General features: G+C 42.5%; 1 protein-coding gene across 1 annotated transcript; it reads right to left on the bottom strand.

The window, feature by feature from the left end:
• Positions 1-1,967: 1,967 nt before the first annotated feature.
• actr10 (actin related protein 10) lies at positions 1,968-21,062 on the bottom strand. The gene is made up of 13 exons (XM_063222334.1): positions 20,897-21,062; positions 11,061-11,133; positions 10,325-10,407; positions 9,780-9,888; positions 9,381-9,488; positions 8,820-8,887; positions 7,450-7,529; positions 6,312-6,347; positions 5,993-6,072; positions 4,916-4,989; positions 4,076-4,157; positions 3,698-3,899; positions 1,968-3,421 (listed from the first exon to the last, which is right to left on the bottom strand). The coding sequence occupies exons 1-13, from the start codon at positions 20,971-20,973 to the stop codon at positions 3,240-3,242; spliced, it is 1,254 nt and encodes a 417-aa protein (XP_063078404.1). The 5' UTR covers positions 20,974-21,062; the 3' UTR covers positions 1,968-3,239.
• Positions 21,063-25,721: the final 4,659 nt, after the last annotated feature.

Genomic DNA, 25,721 nt, shown 5'->3' with positions numbered 1-25,721 from the left:
AATATTTTTCTCAAGATAGGGTCTTTGATTTGAGTTAGATAGTTTGCAAGTGCATACTCTCTGTTTAGGGACAGATAACATTGCATCTTGCTTTGTGTTTTAGTTTTCAATTGCCAATATTGATAATAGTTATTTTTTAAATATAAGAAAATTTGGTTTAGTGGAGTATGTTGTGTGATTTGGATCTGGTCTTGCAGGCCTGTAGAGTGTGGAGGTGTTAGTGGGAAGGGATAGCAGTGGACCTGGTTGGTATGTGGGGTAGTGATTTTGCTCAGCTCTTGGTTTTGCAAGGCTTTGTGACATAAAGAGTGTGGGTCACTTAATTTGAGGTGCTTCCAGAATTTAATTGATCTTTTCTGAATTTTAATAATAAGAGGGTATCGGCCTAGTTCTGCCCTGCATGCATTATTTGTTGTGTGTCTGTGGACTTTTAGGATGGTTTTGCAGAATTCCACATGCAGGGTCTCAATTGGATGCTTTTCCCATTTATCAAATTCCTGATTTGTGAGTGGACCCCACACTTCACTGCCATATAAGGCTATCGGTTCTATCACTGATGAGAATATTTTGAGCCAAATTTGGATTGGAATTTCAAAGGGTACTTGTCTTTTTATGGCATATAGAGCCCTGCGTGCCTTGTCTTTCAGTTCATTCACTGCCTTATTGAAACTTCCATTGTAATTGATTCTCAGGCCTAAGTATGTGTAGTCTGTGACATGTTCAATTGTTTGTGGTCCTAAAGTAAATGTATTTTGTCTTCCGTGGTATTTGGAACCTTTCTGAAATATCATTATTTTGGTTTTGTTGTTGTTCACTGCCAGGGCCCAGGTCTGGCAGAAATTTTGGAGGAGCCCAAGCTGCATTTGGAGTCCATTTGCTGTTGGTGAGAGAAGGACTAGATCATCTGCAAACAGCAGGAATTTGGCCTCAATGTTGTTCAGAGTGGGTCCTGTGGTGGTTGACATTTCTAGGATGGTCGCCAGCTCATTTATATATAAATTAAACAAAGTTGGGCTTAAAGGGCAACCTTGCCTCACGCCGCACTCTTGGGGGATATAATCTGTTCTTTTAGATCCGATTTTGATTGCACACTTAGCTCCTGAGTACATGGATTTTATAATATCATATGCTTTTCCCCCTACACCATTTTTCATTAATGTGTAGAATAATCCGTTGTGCCAAATGGTATCAAAAGCGGTTTTGAAGTCTACGAAACAAGAGAATAATTTGTTTCTGTTGTGGGTGTATTTTTCGATTAATGTGTGTAGGGTGTAAATATGATCAGTGGTGCGATGATTTGGTAAGAATCCGATCTGGCTTTTGCTCAAGATATTGTGCTTCATAAGGAAGTCCATGAGCCGTGAATTGATAATACTACAGAATAACTTCCCCAGGTTGCTGTTAACGCTGATGCCTCTGTAATTTTTAGGATCAAATTTGTCTCCGTTTTTGTAGATTGGTGTAACTAATCCATGGTTCCAGATGTCAGGGAAATAACCCACACTCAGGACTAAGTTGAATAGTTTGAGAATAGCCCATCTAAATTTTTCACTCATACATTTTAGCATTTCATTTAAAATGCAGTCAGGCCCGTATGCTTTCTTTGACTTTAATTTGTTGATATGAGTGAGTAGGTCCTGTTCAGTGATTGGGAAGTCAAGTGGGTTTTGGTAGTCTTTGATTGTGTTTTCCAGATCATGCAGTTTGTGGATTATGTCATTTTGGTTCTTGTTTTGGTCAGATTGAACATTCTTGAATAGAGTTTTGAAATGATTAGTCCAGATGTCTCCATCTTGGATTACCATTTCTTGGTGTTTTGATTTTTTTAAATGACTCTCTCTCTCTCTCTCTCTCTCTCTCTCTCTCTCTCTCTCTCTCTCTGCATGCGCACGCACGCATCCACGTGCAAGCGTGCACACACACACACACACACACACACACACTCACACACGAGACAAGATGCAGGGTTAAGTTCTTCCTGGGAATGTTTATTACGCCACAGTACAGTACAGTGCAGTGCAGTGCAGTACAGCACAGTGATGTCTTCTCCATCTGCAGTACACCACAGTACAGTAAAGTACACTCCGATGCAGAATAACTAGACTACAGTAATGTACCGTAATGCAATACAGTAATGTACTGTAGTGCATGTACAGTCCAGTAGAGTGGCCTCACCTTCAAGACACTTCTTTCGAGCATCAAACAATAATAACATTACAAAAATAAATACATAAATGACGAGCGAAATGCAAAAGCTTAAGCCTAAGTGAACGAATGCCGGTCTGACATATCAACCATAGGGGGCGCTGCTTAGCCGAGTGGGGGTGTTATAACTGCTAATAATAGCTAATGAGCTCTGATTCATGTGTCGTATGGAGTATGCAGCTCTGTCATAAGCTCCTACTCTGTGTGTGTGTGTGTGGAGTATTGAGTCCATGAACTTAACATAATAAGCTTCTACTCTATACATGTGACGTATGGTATGTGTCGTATGCAGCTCGTGTGTCCTGGCTGTAAGAATCTCCTACTCTGTGTGTATGTGTGGAGTGTGGAGTCCGTGTGTCCTGATTTTAATGCTCCTACTCTGTGTGTGTCGTATGGAAGCTCCTACTCTGTGTGTTGTATAGTATGTATGCGTGTATGTATGCATGTATGTATGTATGTGAGTCCATGTGTCCTGTGCTGATCTGTAGTGTACTATGTGGCTGTAATATATCCAACTGTGCAGAATATGGCTGAGAACGAACACACATGTGCGCACACACACACCACTCTCCTCTCTGTGATTCTCAGCCTGTTCACATTGCCTCATCGTCCCCACCTAGTGGCAGCGTACGGGAATGGCAACAGAAAGTCCAGACGAAAAAGATATCAGATCATCACATTACAATCTGGAAATCAATAGGCACGCTAATGTAACTGTCATGTCCACCTACACAGAAATACGCATGTGTGTATTACAAGGCTGGGGGTTAGTTGGCCCCTTGTATGTAGTTATGAACAGCAGTAATTACATGATGGACCCCTATGAGTAGAGAACTATAGTGATGGATGGGGGGTTATGATGAGAGTGTGGTCGGGTGTGTGTGTGTGTGTGTGTGTGTGTGTGTGTGTGTGTGTGTGTGTGTGTGTGTGTGTGTGTGTGTGTGTATTATTTCTCGGTAGAGAAGGCTCTCTTCATCAGGTGTGTGTGTGTGTGTGTGTGTGTGTGTGTGTGTGTGTGTGTGTGTGTGGGTGTATTATTTCTCGGTAGAGAAGGCTCTCTTCATGAGTGGCGGCGGGGGCTTGGTGGCGTCGTAGAGGCCCTCTGGGGGCGGCGAGCTGAGGCAGCACCAGTCAGGGATGCGGCCCGTCTGGCTGTAGTAGTCACGGGACACCGACCTGCTGCCCAGCACGTCCTGTAGCGCGCCGAAGATGGCACCTGAGGACACGCACACACACACATATATATGAGCACGCACACACACACACATGGACACAAACACAAAACAAACAGATACAAATACAGAAACAGATACGGATACAAACACGAACACACACACACACTCAGACAAGTCAACAGGTGGCAGTTCCTATGAAGTCTCCAGCAGATCAATCTAGCTTTGCAGATGGACTAGAGAGCTGTGCGTGTGTGTGCGTGTGTGTGTGTGTGTGTGCGTGTGTGTGTGTGTGTGTGTGTGTGTGTGTGTGTGTGTACCTCCGAGCCATGCGGTGCAGTTGGGTTTAGCTGGGGGGCTGTGCAGTTTGTAGGAGCGCGTGGCGAGGGCCTGCTGGTATTTGGGTTTGTCCACCAGGACGCGGATCTCAGCCAGCAGCCGATGCAGGAAACCAGGTAACATGGCCGTGCCTCCAATCACCACGATGTTCTCAGAGAGGGCTTTACGCGTGTCTATGGGACACTATGGAGAGAGAGAAGGAGAGGAGACATATGAGAGAGAGAGAGAGAGAGAGAGAGAGAGAGAGAGAGAGAGAGAGAGAGAGAGAGAGAGAGAGAGAGAGAGAGCGCGAGCGAGTGAATGCGCGTGCGTGTGCGTGTGTGTGTGTGTGTGTGTATATGTGTGTGTACAATGCATACCTTAACCAGGCAGTCCAGTATGAGAGTAGCCATGGACTTCTCTTCATTATCCTGTTCAAACAGCATCTCCATCACAGAGTCCCTATGGCAACAAGGAAAAATCGCAATTTAATAACAATCAATTTTATTTATTTTATTAAAAAATGAGAATCATTATAACAGTAATAAATCTCCTTGTTCACGGAATCTTTAAATTCGTCATTGGAATAATGACTGACGAATACCGCTGTGCAGGTACACAGGAATGTAGGTTAGCAGCAGGGCTTGACACTGACACCGGCCGACCGGCCAATAATGGGTAAAACTTGGCCGTGGCCAGACACAATTTTTGCCTCAATAACCACTTTGGCAGGGTACTTTAATCTTGGACATGACATATCTCGGTAGAATATACAGTATCCTGTTTGGCACCTTGTGTTTAATTTAGGTTGAAGAAAGATCATTCAGATTCTATTTGTCTGATATACTGTAGGTAGATTAATTTACCACACTAAGTTCGTGCACTGATCGTCTTGTTTTATCGCTTCAATTTTCTGACATATCATGGTAATATGTCTAAAAAAAATACTGACAACAAAGCAACAAAACAAAAACGGTAATGTCAATCCCTGGTATGAAGGTGTACCCGTGTGAAGCAGGCAGGTATGTGTGATGTGGTATATAGGTGTATGTAGGCCTGCAGGTGTTAAACAGGTATATCACCTAATGGAGCCCTGGATGTGGTATAGAAGTAGGTGTTAAGGCGTGTGTGTGTGTGTGTGTGTGTGTGTGTGTGTGTGTGTGTGTGTGTGTGTGTGTGTGTGTGTGTGTGTGTGTGTGTGTGTGTGTGTGTGTCCTGACCTGATGGGGCCCTTGACGTGCAGGATCTTCTCCCCGTCTAGAGGGTAGTCCACATCAGGAGGAGGCGCCGGACGCTGACGAGATAAAAACAGGAGTATGTTAACACACACACACACAAACGAGTATCGAGTATGTTAATACACACGAGCACGCGTGCACACACGTGCACACACACACACACACACACACACACACACACACACACACACACCTTCCCCTGCCGTACAGACAGACTACGGAAGTCATTTGTTCCTAGGGCCATCCAGCTCTTCAACACCACACAGAAAGACACAATGAAAGGGATTGTCATTGGTGACTGGACTGCCTAAACCACCCCCTCCCGATTTTTTTCTCTACTGAACAGCTACACTTCACCCAACAACCCTCCCCCATTGAGCAAGCGCCTGCACTACCTTGGACACTTTAAGGGATTGCTCAACACAGGACAATAAACTCACTACACCCCACCTCAGCTACCTCACCTATCTTACCCCTGGGATAGCAGCTGTGAACTATTTAATTCTGCATTTTTATTCTTACTGGACTATCTCAACCACTGGAAAAGCTACTGTGAACTGCCTTATTTTTATTTTCTCATTTTTTTAACTGAGGGACTTCTACAATGCACAATCATTAGAACTACTTTGGCTCTTTTATGTGTACTGAACACTTTTATCTTGACTTTTTGTGTATATGTATGCAACATGATGCCCTACAAGGACCTTGTGTGTGTGTGTGTGTGTGTGTGTGTGTGTGTGTGTGTGTGTGTGTGTGTGTGTGTGTGGGTGGGTGTGACAATGTGTGTGTGTTGGGGGGGGTGTGAGGGAGAGAGTGAGGATGTGTGTGTGTGTGTGAGAGAGGGGGAGAGGGAAGGAGGGAGGGAGGGAGAGAGAGAGAGAGAGAGAGTATGTGTGGCGATATACTTTTACTGTAATGTGCAATTATATGTACAAGTTCTTTGTGTATGTTTGGATTTGTGTATTTAGGTAAGCTGACAGACACCTTAATTTCCTTCAGGATTGATAAAAGTACTCTACTCTACTCTACTCTACACACACACGTGCACCTCTTCCTCACCTCTGCGGTGCCATCCAGGTTGAATTTGGCCTGCTGGATCTTCAGGCCCCTCAGCAGGTCACTCACAAAGCATGCACGCACTGGACACACACACACACACACACACACACACACACACACACACACACACACACACACACACACACACACACACACACACACACACACACACACACACACACACACACACACACACACACACACACACACACACACACAGTCATGGGTAAGCGGTTAGGGTGTCAGACTTGTAGTTCAATGTATTATTATGTGGACAGCAGGGGAACCATTTCTATTTTTATAAGTTACTTGTACCTACCTTTGATGTCCTCAACAACCTCTTCTGACAAAGACCCTGAAAAGACAGAGAGAGAGACACAGAGAGGGAGAGAGAGAGAAGGGATTAACCGTGCAGTCTGAATGAACCCTCAGATGACAGATGTGTGTCTGCACTCCAACTCTACAATAACTGGACCATTGTAAGCTCTAACTGTAATAACTCCTACATCGTTATAACAGGAGCCTTGTTAGCCTCCAACTGTTACTGTAGACTAATACAATTGGCCCACTAACTTCGACTGTAATAACTGTAACAAAAAGGCCATTATTAGCGGCTAGCTGCTAGCTAGCTCCAACTGTAATACAGTACAAAAGGATCATTGTTAGCGGCTAGCTTACGCTGTGTGCCCCCAGACAGCCACGGCCCAGTGCCAGCCAATAAGCACTATTAGCTTCCTCACTCTTTAATCCCCACATGCTCACAGCCAATACTCAGTGTAGCATGACGAGCCCCAACCCCCACCCCCACCCCTACAGTAGGCCACAGCAAATAGGTCCAGCCGGTGGAGGTCGAGGCAGGTGGAGAGAGAGAGAGGGGGGAGAGAAAGAGGAGAGAAAAAAGGAGGACTGCTCACTCATATAAAACTAGATAAATGTTTCATTCACAGGGGAGAGGACATAACCATACCTCCTCAGCCCAGGACTGCGGGCCAGTGTGTGTGTGTGTGTGTGTGTGTGTGTGTGTGTGTGTGTGTGTGTGTGTGTGTGTGTGTGTGTGTGTGTGTGTGTGTATAAATAGACCACGTGCCATACATTATTCAGGGAGGGAAATGAAGAATGAAGTGAGAGAGAAATGAGGGTGTGGAGGAGGAGAAGAAAGTTGGAGGGATGGATGGAGGTGAGAAGAATAGATACTGTGGTTGGATAGACAGTGAGAGAGAGAGAGAGGAGGGTGATGAAAAGAAAGTGAGGAATACAAATGAGGAGAGATGGTGTGTGTGTGTGTATTTGTGTCTCCCCAGTAACACTGGAAAAGTTCTGAACAGATGAGACCGAGAAAAAGAGGAGAGCGAGAATGTGTATGCATGTCAGGGAGAGGGAGAGAGAGAGAGAGAGAGAGAGAGAGAGAGAGAGAGAGAGAGAGAGAGAGAGAGAGAGAGAGAGAGAGAGAGACTCACCAAGGACGCTGGGTAGACTCTGTCCAGGGCTGGAGTCTGTGTCTACAGTGCACTGCTCCATCAACAGACTGTCAAGCTCCCTGCACGCATGGACACGGACACAAAACACAACACACACACAAACACACACACATTATCAATTGTGCATCCACATCATCAATTGTGCATCCACATCAAATCATTCTTCCTGCTCTTACGTGATACAATTTCCACTTCACACATGTACTCATCATGCTAGTAATGTCGCTGAAGTCATATGGAACAGGTGCCCATATTATATATGTGTGTGTGTGTGTGTGTGTGTGTGTGTGTGTGTGTGTGTGTGTGTGTGTGTGTGTGTGTGTGTGTGTGTCTTTGATGCTTACAGGAATCTTTCAAATTACATCAGACAGGGGTTACTCGAGCAGTGGTAAACAAAGATGTGGAGGTTCCTTTTAGGGAAACCTCATTCAGCCATTGTGCACTATCTATTAACCCATTTTAGCCCAAGTCCTTTTGGAAAGGAAAACCTAAATATCTCGGCCTCTGAAGCACATAAAAACATAAAATAAGTTGTGTTTAAAAGCTAGAACCTTAATTTTACACTAGAATGTGTTAATTCAGCTGTACCCATTTTTTTTATAAAACAGCTGTGTAAAATTGAAAGAAAATGTCTGCACACTTGAATCCCATTTGTGTTCTTTTTAATAATAGGCCAAGCTTTCGGTCTACTGACCTTCCTCAGGGCTCAGTACTCAGTTTATAAAACAGCTAAAATCTCAAAAACCTTAATGCAGCTTATATGTCACTCCAGAACACAATGGGTTATAGGTAGTGCATTATGAAACACAATACCATTGCACATAAGAGAGTATTAGTCACTTTTACTATTACCGGTAGTTTATTATTTTATTTGACTATTGTCACTTTCAAGAGCCAGATTAAAATGTGGCTTGGAGCTCAACAAACATGTACGCATCTCTAGTTTACACCCGCACAGAAACACACACACCACTAATACACAGCCTTGCTTTAGAGCTTCTTTCTTTTTATTAACACAATATTGCATTTGAATGTGTATCTGCATCCTTTCTTTCTTTTTCTGACATTGCTTTTGTAAAACGTGTAGTATGTATGTGGGCTTTTAATTTCTCCACTTGTAAATATCTAGCCAGCCTATTTTGGAGATCACACGAATATTAGCCATTGTGGTATAATCAGGCACATTTACATGTATGTATGTTCATTCATGTGCATATCCTGAAAACTAAAAGTAAAGTAAGTTAGAAAGTAAGTGTCTCTCTGTGTGTGTGTGTGTGTGTGTGTGTGTGTGTGTGTGTGTGTGTGTGTGTGTGTGTGTGTGTGTGTGTGTGTGTGTGTGTGTGTCTTACTTGTGTATGGCCTTCCCTCCCAGAGGAAGAGCCTCCCAGGTGGGCAACATGGGGATGCCCTCATACACCTGTCTGTTGTCAAGGCAACACACCTTGTACCGTAAACACACCTGTATAACATCAGACTACTATAATGAAGCATTATGGGATGGTGTGGCATGTTGTCACAGTAAAGGATACAGGCAGTCTGGGTGTATCTGCTAGCTAACTAGTGTGTATAGACCAAGGGTGGGGAACCTTTTTCATTCGAGGGGCCACTTCAAATTCATCCGAGGGCCATACTATGAACACAAACCAGGATTTCCCCCTGCACTTTAGGCCTATATTGAAGGCATCCACCTTTAAAACAGACCCCACCTTCTCTAGGTTCCCTGAATATAACTTATTGTATTGCAAATGTATTTTCTAAAATTCCATTACAAAATGTCATATTTCATGTGAAAAGCTGCATAACATTAAAATTACATCGGGGGGCGGATAAAACAGCAGCAAGGGCCTCAAATAGCCCTCAAGACATAGGTCCCCCAGTATTATATGGCATGTTGCCAATGTAAAGGATACAGGCAGTACGAGGGTCTCTGTGTATCCGCAGTCCATGACGAGGGCGGTGCTGATGCCGAGCGTCATGATGGCCATCAGGTGACTGGGGGCGAATAGCACAGAGGGAACCTGAGGAGGGGCGGGCCAGAGAAGACACAACAGCCAATCAGAGAAGAGCCATGGAACAATCAGACAGGTATCAACCAATCAGAGTAGAGACAGGAAGTATGTAAGAGAGCACAGTAGAGGTAGAACATTAGACTAGAGGTGACACAGCAATTCTCGACAGCACTGAAAAAAGGCAAGTGCAGCCTCCATCTTCGGTGCTCTTCGGTCAATGCAAGTCAATGGCGAACACACCTTCGGGTCAGACATACCCTCTTATAGAGATGCTAGGATGCATCGAAAAACCTGTCATACCTCAAACTGCTTGAAGAAGACTTTAGTGAGGGTTTCCCTGAAGTGTGATGGGCAGAGTATGGACTCCACGATGACCACTCTCCTGTCCCGCGGGTTCACCAGTAGATGCCTGAAGCATAACAGTGTTTCACACACAACAGGTACAAGTTCAGCTACAGCTCACACAGGGTGGGCTGACACACACAGTTTACTTCTTTATTTGTGCCCACAATTCAAAATTGAGTTTCCATAGACACAAATTTATCAGTTGCAAAGATACTCAGGCATGAAACTAACCAATTCGTTTAATTTCTAACCAATAGAATTATGCTAATTGTTAAACAGGAGTTTTCATGTTTTTATACAAAACCCCTTCTACTGTATCTGCGACCCCAGTTTGGGAGCCACTGCCTTACGTCAACTTCAGAAAAGTTGTCAATGTCATTATAGAACACACACCTTCCGTCAACTTCCTCATAAGAGTTAGCAATACATTGTGTGCCACCCTGCCAACACTGAAATACAGCACAGCGCCTTATAGAAGGATTGAGAAGCGTATTTTTCACCTGAAGTAGAGTGTGTGAATGAACTCCTTCAGGATGGTGTATAGTTCTTCTGTGTTGATGTTGTACTGCACAACCTTGACGGGCTGCAAGATGGAATGACATTTCATTACATTACCTGTTACGCATTACATATCATTCCATTTGGCAGACGCTTCAATCCAAAGCAACTTAACATCAAGGACATTATCATAGTACACAACCAACACTTGCACATATGAAGCGCACAAGAAATATACAGAAAAATAAGTGCAAATGCCAAGTACGTTTAGTGTTTTTTTTAAGTTTCACATCATTTCTCCTTGACATTAATGCTGAAGTGTTCATTTAGGAGGCTGCACTGGACAGGCAACACAAGTGTGGGTGCAATTCTGGGGTGCATTTCTGGAAAGCGTAGTTGTTAGCAGTTAGCAACTTCGGTAGTTGGCAATGGGAAATTGCATTGCAACCAACAAAGTAGCTAACATAGTTAAGCAACTACACTTTCCGGAAATGCACCCCAAATATTGAGAAGGAAAGCACTTAAGTAACACGCACAAAATGAGTTATTTCATGAAGAATACAGATCAGTGTTGTCATTGTGTACAAATACCATCAGTTAATTTTGATGCTTTTTGGAAAAAAGCCAGCATGTTGTCTTTGCTGGAACATTCTCATAACGCAAACGAGATGAGCATTTTAAACTTGCCATTCCAGGGCCCATATCACTTCATTTCACTCTCTTCCTCACAGATCTTACCTGTTCCTGCCCCGGCCTCTGGATCTCACTGGGGATGATGAACCTGGGACCTGCCTCCCCAGCGAAACCACATCTGGAACACACGTCAACAACAGTTAGAACAGGGATGGGCAACTGGAGGCCCGGGGGCCAGATGCGGCCCGCCTCCTCACTCCGTACAGTCTGTACATAAAACGGTAATTTAAAACATAGAAAAACTACTACTGTCTCAATCCGTTGGCCTTTCAAACAATATGGGCAGTCAGTGAGCAACCAACTGCACCTCGAAGTTTGCGTGCAAGTTGCTGTCAGATCAGTGGTCATGCGGCCCTCCAATGCTGGAAATGAAAAATCGGGGCCCTCCTCATCATAGAAGTTTCCCCTCCCTGAGTTTGAACTACAGGTATTACACTTCTGTCTGTCACTTATGTTTGGTCTGGGTCTTGTTGGAAAATAGGCTAGATTCTGAGGTCCTGAAATATAATGCATTGTCTTACAGCAAGTTGTTCAGGTATTCATTTGTGTTTGCAGGAAATTCTACAATATTTGGTTATGATTAAAAACATTAAAATAAATGTGTCTTGTTGGTGGGCACTCAAACCATTGAGTAGGCCCAATGACCCCATGTGACAATCATGGGATGCGGATGTTGAGTAATTGCCCATTCTTGTTAGGAGAGCCTACAGAGGTCATCAAACATTGTTGTAAGACAAGCTGAAAGCTGTCATGTGATGTTTGATTAACTGATTGCTTATTTTCTGAATAAGTCTGAAGTCCATACCAAACTCCTTGACGTATCATTCTTTCTGCACAGGATACAGTGATGTCACTCAGAAGCGAAACTATTTGACTTAATCCTTTTTAGGAGGCCAGGAGTAGGTGACAATGGGCAAACGACTAACATTGGATTTCAATCTTTTCAGAGCCAAGGACCCTCAAATATGTCAAAAGAATGTGCTGTTGTATGTGTATTGCTTGATTAAAATTACAGAACTCAGGAAGTCCACAGATGAGGTCATGAAGACCTAGAGTGATGAAATCAAGGCCCACCCGGAAATGAAGACAGCATCTTACAATCGACACAGATTAGGCATATTCTGGGTTAACTAACAAATCACGTAATTGCTTACACATAACCACACCCATACACCCACAAACCATAAATACCAACAGATAGGGGATATTCAGTAGGTCCTAATTTTTGTTATCGGTCAGGGCGAGAGAAGGTTAGGATCTCCGGAACGTTCCGTAATGCTTTCACTGTCACTGTCATTTTTATGTAGTAGACTCTGCAGTTCTGGAAAGCTGTAGTGTTTACTGTGTATGGGCCATTGCTGGTATTCTGGATATTACCAGTGGTGGTCATTTTGTTATTTGGTAATTTTAGAAAATAAATAGATTAATTTGGCTTTTGGAGTTTTTGATTCCTTTGACTCGGATTTTGAACATGCAAGAAGTAGAGACCAAGACGGTAAACTTCAACAACATGGTGACCGTCCTCCGTGATTCGAGCAAAAGGAATTAAAATATATTTTTCTTTTGAAGAAAATTTTTACTTTTCACAATAGGATTTACATTTTTTCTTTCCTGGAGGATATCGCAGTCGGGTGACAACAACGAAATCGTGGCCACACAACCAGGTAAGCAGAAACCAGTTAAATCAAATTCTGCGATTGGCTATTCCAAATTGTGTGTTGCTACTCTGTTGCATATGCCTCCTTGTATTTGACGGCGACAGCGAAAGCATCATTAGGCCTATTTGTTTGTTTGGTATTGTCTTTGACTGTATTACATGTTGTGGTTTGCACATAGTCTAAGTTGGGAATGAGGGCTTTATCAGGTGTACAGTAATAGAGGAGTTTGGTGCTTCCCCGTGGGAGGATTGGGTTCGAAATAGCCCATCTAACTATGTAACAAGTAATTGCGGACATCAAGGTTTCCCCATCTGTTAAAAATCGAAGAGATCTGGGATCTGCGAATCTCAACTAGACAAGAACCTTGGAGGTTAGACAGAAGGTTGTTGAAATATCTGCCCTGAAAGAACGGTTGAATGTGAACGGAACTTTTTGCGGTCCAGATGGTCGTCAGTTGTGAATTTGGTCGAGTTGAGAGTGAGGGGCTTTTATCGGAAGTCAGAGGGCAGTTCGGTGTTTCCCCCTTGAAGATTAAATGTCTGAAAGGTAAATTTGGTAATAGCGGTCATCGAGGCTTCCTCAATCCGGTAAAAACAGAAGGGGTCGAGTCATCTCAACTGGAGGAGAACCTGGGGTTCATCAGGAAGAAAGTGAGGTCTGGATCGGAGAGGTCTGGGACCTCTGGAGGGTCTGGGACCCTCCCAAAGTAGTTACTGATACGCATCAGGGAGATCCGCGCGCTGTTGAGCTTGGAGTTCAACGAATAGGCCTATTATTTTATTATTTTGATTTGTTTTCTTTTGGTTAGGTTTCACTCTGGTAATTATTGATATCAGGACTGAGCTGTGAACCTTAGTGTGTGGACCGGGTACCCGTGTGTATGTGAGAGCGTGTTTGCGCGAGTGATTGAGGAGCGAGTGACGTACAAGCGAGTACGAAATGAGCGGTGATTCTGCTAAAGGCAGGATGAACGGAGAAAATGTATTGATTATGGAGTCAGGTATACGAGAGAAGAATAAAATAAGGTGGAACACTGTTTCTGAACAGTGGGAGGAGATATTGAGAGAATTGCTTAGTCATGCATTGGAGAAAGAACGAGCGGGAATGAAGAATGTGTGTGTCCAACTTTGGCGAGATTTAAATGAGTGAGAATGCAAGGAGAGAGTCAAACAGAAGAGAAATACAGGACAGGGAGCGACTTGACTTGACGCAACATGACCAGGAAAACGGACGCGAGATACGTAGGGACGGTACACAGACACAGGGGACACAGGCGAGTAAGGCGACTCTGACAGGCACATTGACATTGCACTCTACCCCCCAGAGATATGACTTGCGCGAAACCATGGCACGTAAAGGCCCAACCAAGACAGTTGGAATTAGGGTTGCCAACCGTCCCTTGAAATACGGAATCGTCCTGTATTTAGAGATAAAAGTACGGGTTCCGTATTGAACTGAAACGGGACACGGGACGTTAGAATGCAGGAAATTACATCTAAGAAATGCAAAATTTTCTGGGGGACGACCCCCAGACCCCCGGCACGATGAAGTGTCCCGTATTTTTTTCATTGACAGTTGGCAACCCTAGTTGGAATGTATCCGTTGGTGAAAAAGAACGGAGTGGATGAATATAAGCCTTTTAGTTTTACTGACATGAATTCGATCCTGGAAAAAATGCCTTCACCCGCCGAAGGGGGTGCACCGTGGTTGTCCAAATTGACGAAAGCTACAATGTCACACAATATAACGATTGGTGATTGGCGCGCACTGTTATGTAAACAAACAAGCACGTGGGAATTACAGATAGTGGAAACAGAAGCAAGAACGAGCCTTTTGCCAGATTCATGCCCATTTGCGTTATACGCAACTGACATAGGCACTGCAATGCGTAAACGCTACCCAGTGCCCGATGGAGCAATAGCAAATTTGTCATTTACTTTACGAGAAGGACAAAACTTAACAGATTTTTTGACAAAAAGTAAGGAATTTTGGACAGACATAGCCGGAAACCATCCAAGCTCTGACAAGCTGCAAACTGCTATGTTCAGAATGGCCATTCTAGAAGCAATCCCAAAGCCGGTACGAGAAACGATGTTAAATGATCCAAATTTGCCCTATAGTACTACAGAATACTGGGAACGCCATCTCAAGCACCACATGAAACAGTATAGTGCAAAACGCGAGGAAGAGAAACTAAGCACTGATACAGCACATGCACAACTAGTTAAGTTGCAATTAGCTGAGTCCAAAAGAGCGACGGAATCGAAACACAATTGATACAACTCATGTTACAACACAGCAGTCACATTCTTCATCCAAGCCTGAAGTTGGTCCAATTTCATTAAGGGGTTAGGGACAACGTGGTGGGATTCAGAGGACGGGGAACAGGGAGTAGCGATGCCCAAGGTAGGGTCATGTATGGGGGTGTTTTGCTTATAGTAGGACCGGGCACTGAGCGAGAGACTGCCAGTGGAATGCCTACACAACACGGAGGGCACTGCACCTACTTCAAAGCTGAAACCAGAGAAAAAACAAGCACAAGCGCACACTGGAGCCGGAGCAAGCCTATCCCATGGACAATACGCAAAGGGGATTGGGATCTAGAGCTCACAAAGGAGAAGGGTTGGGGGACCCCTTCTGGCCTATGAAAAATTGAAAGACTATGTCAAGATTGTTTGGTAACACTACTGCTTAACTCACACCAGAAGTGACGCCCTTGGGTGCCATTTATACACCCATATCCCTTTTATCTGACCCCTACCACGTAACATTGATTAAGATGAAAACATACGCACAGGCGTGTTTAAGACAGTTATTGGGAATCAGTGGGACTGTTTACCCTACATCTACATTGGGCAAGAAGGGGTGGCTGCTGGGGTTGAATTATACACATTGCATTATAAGCTACACATAGTCTACCCAACACCACGCGAAAGTTTGTATAAGAGTACACAATACTGACTGAACAAACATAATTAGCTAAAAACACGATGGCCTTCCCAATACTCTCTGTACATTGATTTGACTGATGATTTTTTTTATTGTTTGTTCTGTTTGTCACAACAGGAATAGGCCTACTCTTTAGACCTATGGATATTTTGAGGTTTTTATTTTTATTTATTTTTTATTATTAAGATTTTTTTACGCTTACCGTTCAGACATTAACTGCGCGGTGTACCTGGTTACACAATTGTTGTGGGTTCTTCTGAAACAACACGGCGTGTTATTTCAGAAGGAAGGGGGAGATAGGCATATTAGGCCTGCATGTGCGACCGTGACACTGGACTCGACTTAAGACAGACGAGATTTGAGAAAAGACTGCAGTACACCACACATCACATACATAGCCTACATTAAGGAAATAACGACAGATAACAAAGGGTGTTGGAAAACACATTGTTGAGTGTTGGAGGTTGGTAAAGATTGGAAGCGGTTTATGCGGCAATGAGGAAACAAGGCCATGGTTTTACAGGGGTTCACTATGGAAAAGGTAACAAAGAACGTTTGGCAGCAGTGCAAGCTTCTCACAAGGACATCGGAAATCAAGGATTTTTTTCCACAGCGAACGTGCAATATGGAAAGGATTTGGAGAGAGCACGAAAGGGCGTCTTCGGAAAAGACGTTGATGCGAGTGACCATTTGAAAATAACTGATGGACAGGTTGGGGGCCGTGCGGCCAAAACACTGATGGTTGGTAGAGGACATGAATGGGAGACCGTTGTCTCCGGGCTGGTAAAAAAAAAAACTTTGGCAGAAGGTCTGTGGTTTGAAAGAAAAAGAAAAAAAAAACTGTTGCAATGAACTTGGACACATTGGTGGATTGTGGAACGCATACCCATAAGGATTTGGACCAAACGCCCAAGAGCAAATTGGTAAGGTTGGTATAGGCCTACATACAATTATGAGCTGGGTCAACACTCTGACTCATGGTGCTGAGGTCAGTAAGAAACTAGGCAAACAGTAAGCCCTGGACCAACGCTAGGTTCGAACATGAAGATTTCGCACGTTGCAATGTAAACCATATTACGATAAACTAATTACTTTGATGTCAGATTTCTCCACACAGGTTGCAGATGGAAGAGGAACCAACGAGACAGGAGACGAGGAATTGAAATTGGCTCCTTCCAAAAGCTATTGAGCGCAGTAGACCGAACCGAGTTGAGCGAATTACACACAATAGGCCTATTCACCTTGAGGGAAAGGCGCACAGGGTTACATTGAAACAAGCTTGCGGAAGCGCAAAGAATGGGGAAAGGCATAAGCCTGCAGCTTAATGCATGCGGGGCACTACTATCACTAACACCACTAATACTAACCCTACTAACGCTAACATGTTTCCTTTTACATTGTGGTATTTGATGATGCTTTATAATGAAACGGGATCCTACAGGAGACGCCACCATTCAACGTAGCCTAACAATAAGAAACTGCCGTATAACACCTCAAGGAACTGGTAGTAGAAAAGGGGGTCCCAATGTTGCGGAAATTGGTGGTATATAATGGAGAAATTTCAATTTTAGGTTTTGTTATAGCAGGAGGATCAACAGTGGAGGATTTTTATAATTATTATTGTTATTATGAATTATTTAATTCGTCTTTTACATATTTGTTTTCATTTGTTTGTATTTCTAACCCTTTACATTTTTCCACAGCCTTCGGCAATGGAACTCACTGTGGTTTCCACATTAATATAATGTCTTGGTGCAATGACAAATTGGGTGATGAGCAGATGATGTGGTATTCTCTTTGCACTAGGTTTCTGAGGCAAGCAACTTAGGTTCCAGAAATGGACAAGAGAAGTTGACCAAGGAAAGCTATGTGGTCATGTTGGTTACAGAGTCTAACACTGAGGTCTAACAAATTTGATGAGGTCATATTAATTATGACCTCACGAAAGGGACTGTTGGAAAATAGGCTAGATTCTGAGGTCCTGAAATATAATGCATTGTCTTACAGCAAGTTGTTCAGGTATTCATTTGTGTTTGCAGGAAATTCTACAATATTTGGTTATGATTAAAAACATTAAAATAAATGTGTCTTGTTGGTGGGCACTCAAACCATTGAGTAGGCCCAATGACCCCATGTGACAATCATGGGATGCGGATGTTGAGTAATTGCCCATTCTTGTTAGGAGAGCCTACAGAGGTCATCAAACATTGTTGTAAGACAAGCTGAAAGCTGTCATGTGATGTTTGATTAACTGATTGCTTATTTTCTGAATAAGTCTGAAGTCCATACCAAACTCCTTGACGTATCATTCTTTCTGCACAGGATACAGTGATGTCACTCAGAAGCGAAACTATTTGACTTAATCCTTTTTAGGAGGCCAGGAGTAGGTGACAATGGGCAAACGACTAACATTGGATTTCAATCTTTTCAGAGCCAAGGACCTTCAAATATGTCAAAAGAATGTGCTGTTGTATGTGTATTGCTTGATTAAAATTACAGAACTCAGGAAGTCCACAGATGAGGTCATGAAGACCTAGAGTGATGAAATCAAGGCCCACCCGGAAATGAAGACAGCATCTTACAATCGACACAGATTAGGCATATTCTGGGTTAACTAACAAATCACGTAATTGCTTACACATAACCACACCCATACACCCACAAACCATAAATACCAACAGATAGGGGATATTCAGTAGGTCCTAATTTTTGTTATCGGTCAGGGCGAGAGAAGGTTAGGATCTCCGGAACGTTCCGTAATGCTTTCACTGTCACTGTCATTTTTATGTAGTAGACTCTGCAGTTCTGGAAAGCTGTAGTGTTTACTGTGTATGGGCCATTGCTGGTATTCTGGATATTACCAGTGGTGGTCATTTTGTTATTTGGTAATTTTAGAAAATAAATAGATTAATTTGGCTTTTGGAGTTTTTGATTCCTTTGACTCGGATTTTGAACATGCAAGAAGTAGAGACCAAGACGGTAAACTTCAACAGTCTCCCAACATTACCATTGTTATAATTATCATCAGACCATCTCAGAACAGCCTACACGCAGCTTTTCACAGTTCAGTTGACTCATTTCACGCCATCCTTATATTTCCAGGTTTGTTCGTTATCCTGCAGAAGTTCCAAAACAATAAACAAAGCCGCCACAGCTGTCATAAGACTCGGCCTGCCTGAAGGCTTCTGTACACCCAGTTCACTGAGCTGATGTGAGCCATTTAAGAAGTATGAATTGTGGTCACAGCTAAACGGCATGGCATTTTGATACTATTTGCAATACAAGGATTAAAAAAAGACTATATATCTGCACGAACAGTAGTGTTCAGTTGGCAAGCTACCAGAGATGGAAAAAACGTTGTACAGTCCCAGGAAAAAGTTTGTACACCCTTTGAAATTTCTTACCTTTCTGTCAAACTTGGTCATAAAACATGGTCTGATATTCCCGGAAATCACAAGAAGGAACAACCAGAGTCTGCTTTAACTAATTCAACCCAAACATTTACAAGTTTTAATATTTTCATTGGCCATAAGATGTAAACATTCACAGGACAGCAAGGCATAAGTAAGTACGCCCTTGCATTCAATAGGTTTTAACCCTAAGTTAGTCGCAATAACCTCAACCAGATGTTTCCTGTAGTTGCAGATCAGATTAACAAAACAATCTGGATGTATCTGGTCTCCCTCTTCTTTAGAAAACTGCCTCTCGTCAGCAAGGTTTGTGGGATGTCTGGAGTGCATAGCAATCTTGACTTGATGCCATATAATCTCAATTGTTTTTTGTCAGGGCTTTGACTGGGCTATTCCAGAATGTGTATTTCATTATTATGAAGCCATTCTAAAGTCGATTTGCTTCTAAAGTATGGGTTGTTGTCACATTTCAGCAACTATGCTCTTGTGTGCTTCAACTGTGTGACAGACTACCTCACTTTTTTCTGTAAAATATCTCGATAAACTTCTGAGTTCATTGTTCCACTGATTATAGCAAACTGAAAAGGGTCTGAGGCAGCAAGGTAGCCGCATATAATGATGCTGCCGCCACCATACTCAAAGGTGGAGATGATGTTTTTGTGAAGGTGTGGTTCTCCAGTTCTCCTCCAAACATGACATTGTGTGTTCCCCTGAACAATTCAACTTTGGTTTCAACGTTGGTCTACAGAATATTTTGCAGTAATTCTATGAAGCATATAAATGCTTTTTTGCAATCCTCAAAGGTGCAGCAATATTTTTTTGGACAGAAACCTCATTAATTTTAGATTGGCAGAATGAATCCCATTTTAAGCTATTCTTGGTTACATCTCCTCTTCTGAGTATGGTGGCGGGAGCATCATTATATGCGGCTACCTTGCTGCCTCAGGCCCTTGACAGTTTGCTATTATCAGTGGAGCAATGAAATCAAGTTTATTGTGATATTTTACAGAAAAAAACGTGAGGAAGTCTGTCACACTGTTGAAGCACACAAGAGTATGGGTCCTGAAATGTGACAACAACCCATACTTTAGAAGCAAATCGACTTTAGAATGGCTTCATAATAATGAAATACACATTCTGAAATAGCCCAGTCAAAGCCCTGACAAAAAACAATTGAGATTATATGACATGAAGTCAAGAAAGCTATGCACTCCAGACATCCCACAAACCTTGCTGATGAGAGGCAGTTCTTTAAAGAAGAGGGAGAAAAGATACAAACAGATTTTTTGTTAATCTGATCTGCAACTACAGGACAAGTCTGGTTGATGATATTGCAACTAACTGAGGGTTAAAACCTACTTAATGCAAGGGTGTACTTACTTATGCCCTGCTCTCCTGTGAATGTTATGGCCTTATGACCAATAAAAATATGATAACATGTAAATGTTTGGGTGGAATTAATTAAAGCAGACTCTGATTGTTCCTTCTTGAGATTTCCGGGAAGATCAGACCATGTTTCATGATCAATTTTGACAGAAATGTAAGAAATTTCAAAGGGTGTACAAACTTTTTCTTGGGACTGTATCTCTGAAGCTACTAGATTGAGTACAGAATGCTAAGCTAACACCAACATATATGCCTTGTACATCTGTTAGCAGGCATTTCATCTTATTCCGGTAAATATGTCTGCATCGACTGTGGCTAAAACACATGCTGTAGCCTAAGCATTTCAAAATAGTTGTTATATTGAGTCTACTAACTGCAGAAAAGAACCCATATCACGCCCATGTTAGCGGAAGCTAATGCTAGCTTGAAAAACTACTCATTGAACAACGCAGCACGGAATCACAGCAAACGAACTCACTTTGTGTATGCTGCTCCCAAATCTATTACGACGGCAGTCTTCTCCCCTCCAGTGCCCAAACCCTCAAACAGTGGCATTTTGATTATTTAGCCAGAAGCACAGATACGTGCCTCTGAGATGGACGAAAAGGCTAGCTGTCAGTACCCAAAACACTGGCACTGCCGCTGTGGCTGTCAAGCGCATGCGCAGGGTGGGGTCCTGATGCAAGCTTCCAGCGATGGCATCCGAGGCACTGCCTGAATGTTTTGATGAAGGGAGTTAGCCTATGTTTTTCATTCAATTCTTTATTCATTCATTCATTCATTCATTCATTTATTTTCAAAAAGTCGACCAAAAAAGTTCATTTTAATTAAATAAAACATAGTGATTCATTATACTACCAGTGCATGCGATTAATTTCCCCATGCTATGAGCCACAGGCCCTATAGGCCCAATCAAATTTTGTTGAATTGAGCTACTGTTGAATAACCATTGGGGGATTTAAGTGTGGAATACAGAAAAATAATATAAATGTAAATAAAGGTAAATAAATAAAGCCACAAAAAGTATGATAATAAAACATACTGCCCGGTTGTGCAAGCCAAATGAAGACTGCAGTGCTCACCCAAGTGGTATGCCTAGTTATACATTAACATTGTGAAAAAAAAAACATTTCTGTGTGTCAGCTGTGTTGATTCCCACCTGCGGTAACATAATACTGGTCATAGAAAAGACAGCATTGCAGTGTATACCGGAGGGGAAAATGGATGTTAAACTGATTTTGTTGCTCACTATCTTGGTCGGCACTGCAGGTATAGTAAAGTTTCTAATTAATAGTTTTGTGTTGTGCGAGCCAGAGGTGAGAAGATTCACGACATAAACATCTGCCGTGTATTCTTTTTGCTTTTACAAGTGCAATTTCACTGATGGTCTAAACGGTTCAGAGCACAGTGCTAAAAGTTAGGCATTCTAACATTTACAATCTGTATCCTCTTGTGGAAAACAACAATAGTTAGTCTATGCTGCAGGCTGCCGTGTTGTTATAAATCTGCGTTCAAAGAACTGTTTTGATCCACTTATTTTGTCGTGATCATCATGTCAGAAGGGACATATTGTATGATATTGTTTCAAAATGCTTTTATCACAACAAAATCTAGATTTACAAGACTGAAGTGTCTTTTCTCTATTTACATGGCAACATGCATAACTTCTGTGTAATATAACCCACAATAATCTGAATGTATCAATCTGTATAATAGATAGGCTATGTCCTTTTTTAAAACAAAATATCATCTTTTTTTAGGAGCAGACGAGAAGACAGTAGGAGCCAGAAAGGTAATCTCTCTCTCTCTCTCTCTCTCTCTCTCTCTCTCTCTCTCTCTCTCTCTCTCTCTCTCTCTCTCTCTCTGTGGGGAAAAAGGTGCTCTATCACATGTGTGTGAAGGTTGCTTATCAGTCACAATTGAACGGGCGGCCTGATACAAAGTGGAGGGCGTTCTTTGGTACCAGCCAATCAATATCGCCATCCTGGAGGATGCTATACAAGTCTCCCATCTCCAAACAGTCGGGCGATCTTCAGTGGCGTTCATTGCATTGTGCCATACCTATGAAGGTTTTTGTTGCAAGGGTGGGGGTGAGGGCTCCAATCTCTGTACATTGTGTAATGGGCCGGAAACGGTGTACCATGTTTTCTCAGAATTTGACAAATTGAACTGATGTTTGACCTGCTCATAAGAGTGTGTGATTTGGTGTCATTTTTTCTAAGGAAATGTTCATTTTTGGAGTTAGGTATACTAACAGAAACAAATGTGTATGCACCTGTTTAAATTTCCTCATAGGCCAGGCCAAGATGGCTGTATGGAAATGCTGTAGGCTGGAGCAAGAAGGGAGGATAGTGGAAATAAGAGATATGTTTAAGACTTTAGTTGAGGTGAGAATCTCAACTGAATTTGCTTATTTTCAATTGATAAATGACCTAGAGCTGTTTGCGAGAAAATGGTGTTTGAATAAAGAGCTTTGGACAGTGGGGCAACCAGACACTGCTGTTCAGTTGGGGATAAGTAGTTTGGGTCCGTGTTGTTTCTGTTTACAAAGAAGGTGTGTGTTTGAGGTGTAGGGGAGGTTTTTTTTCTCCCCCACATATGGTGTGTAATTATATGGCTTAAACTTGTAATCTGACCTGGTGAAAATGATACAATAAATGGGTGGTTAAAAGTCAAAAGTCTCTCTCTCTCTCTCTCTCTCTCTCTCTCTCTCTCTCTCTCTCTCTCTCTCTCTCTCTCTCTCTCTCTTCTCTCTCTCTCTCTCTCTCTCTCTCTCTCTCTCTCTCTCTCACTCACACACACACACACACACACACACACACACACACACACACACACACACACACACACACACACGCACACACACACACACACACACACTCCAGTGTTTATATTTAACCGTACTGTATATTACAACATTTAAATATTTAATCTACAAAACAATTTTAACATAAAAGCATGACTCTCAATAGATACAAAAAATGCTAGACTTGCAAACACTTCCCATAAATATGAAAATGTGGTGGGTCCCCAACAGCCAATCTGTGGGGACATGGCGGAGATTCTTGCATGCCCACTCCACTTGGCTCCTGTGTGTGGAACGGATGGGCAGACCTACCCCAATGAGTGTGGCCTCTGCGTACAGAGACAGTGAGTATAAACCCCATTGTCCCATATCACTGCACTCACAAACTGCATTTTCCAACAGTCCTTTACCATTCTCAATTTCAGGATATTAACTCGTTAGCGCAGAGGCCACGTTATAACCTTACTGTCACCAACAATTTGATGACCAAGTCTTAATCTGCTACTTGAGGCTCTCGGTAATGGCATAGCATGCTCGTTATGATGTAGTTGAGTCTTTTCAGCAATGAGTGAATGGGCCCACCGGCAGGCCCATCTGCATAAAGACGAGGCTACAAAACATGCTGCAATTTAAATCTGTGTGTGTGTGTGTGTGTGTGTGTGTGTGTGTGTGTGTGTGTGTGTGTGTGTGTGTGTGTGTGTGTGTGTGTGTGTGTGTGTGTGTGTGTGTGTGTACTTGTTAATTGGTGTGAGGACCACAACCTGACATTTCTGCTGTGAAGATTTTTGTGGCCATGAGGTTGGGCATTTTGGTCGGTCATCACAACCATTAAATATGTTGGTTTTTTTGTTGATGAAAAAACTAAAAGTGCAAAAACATTTGTTTACTGACACAGGTTAGTGTTAGGGATTGTTTTGGTCAGGGCACAGCTTAGCATATAGTTCTGAGTCAATGGAAGGTCCTCACAAAGATAGTAATACGCGTGCGTGTGTGTGTGTGTGTGTGTGTGTGTGTGTGTGTGTGTGTGTGTGTGTGTGTGTGTGTGTGTGTGTGTGTGTGTGTGTGTGTGTGTGTGTGTGTCTGTGTCTGTGTCTGTGTCTGTGTCTGTGTGTCTGTGTGCGTGTGTCTGTGCGTGCGTGCGTGCGTGTGTGTGTTTTCATTGATCAATTTGATAATTTGCAAATTCCTACAATGTTTTCTGTTCCCTATAGGATATCAAAAACAGACATTTTGATTTCCAAGGAAGGAGGCTGCTGAGATCCTGATTGAATCATAAAGAACCAATCTTGAAAAATCATGTCTCCTTATGTGAAACTATTAAACAAATGAATAAAAGAGAACAGTGAGTGTTTTTTGAGTTTAGTATTTTCCCGATGGGCAGATTATCAAAAGTCTGGACTGCGGATTTAAACACAAGGTTGCTGAATTTTATTCACATTCTTTCAGCAGTACCCTATTTATGGAAATATACCAGTAAAGCATTTTAAAATGGCTAGCCTATTGTAAATATATGGACGAAAGTAAAATCTTTTATGGCTGTAAACATAATCCAAAGTCATAAATATGTATTTGGTGTTGGGACACAATTTGTACACAGAAAGAAAACATCATAGAACATTGTCACCCTTTGGGTTGAGGCCTTGTGTGGCATTTAGACAATTAAGCTTGTTAGCATAAAATTTACTTTCTTGGAGTATCTTGGGTAAACAAAGCATACCGGTAACTTAAATAATACAAACATTTAGGCCCAATTTCCAACCTTTTTTAACCTGACTTAAGCTGCATGCATGGCCGTAGCTACCATTGAGGACACAGAGGTCATGTCCTCTGTATTTTTTTCAGTAATGTAAAATTTATCTACGATTAAAATTGATATATGATCAACAATGATAAATTCAGTCTGTATACGCCACCCTTATCTATCCTCAAGGCAGTGATTAATGAAAACAAACTTAAGAGTTTGACTGAAGTGTTTGAAGCATTCTAAATGTACAGTATGCAGTACAGCGCGCAGTATTTGACCTCGGTATTTGAAAATGTCTCGTTACGGTCCTGGCTATGCGTACATCAAAAGTACCCTTCGCTACCCAAGAGCTATGGACGAATGAGACTATGAGGTTTGCCGGGTGTGATTTTACATGGGTGGCCTTATGGCCTTTCTTCCACCTGTCATTCTCAGCTGCGGCACGGGTCGAGTTGTGGCTGAAGAGGTATGTAATTAAAGATGAGGTACAGGTTGTTAATTGAATCACACGCAAGGATTTTTGATGTGTGGGGGGTTCCAAGATGGTGTCATGAAACGACACCGAAACATACCAGTTGGCGAGAGTCAGGCTAACCATTTTTGAGCCTGGTACCCCATTTTGCCATTCCATTTTTTCCGCAAGACCACATACATTTTTCCCTTGCTAAATTGTATGTGGCGTTTTATTTATCATAGTAATTAACTAAATATTTGTCCACCATTTTTCCACCACTAGTCATTTCAGGCAACCCC

This window comes from Engraulis encrasicolus, chromosome 18 (assembly GCF_034702125.1).
Source record: "Engraulis encrasicolus isolate BLACKSEA-1 chromosome 18, IST_EnEncr_1.0, whole genome shotgun sequence".
NCBI classification, from domain to species: Eukaryota; Metazoa; Chordata; class Actinopteri; order Clupeiformes; family Engraulidae; genus Engraulis; species Engraulis encrasicolus.
This window is presented reverse-complemented; position numbering and strand designations above follow the sequence as displayed.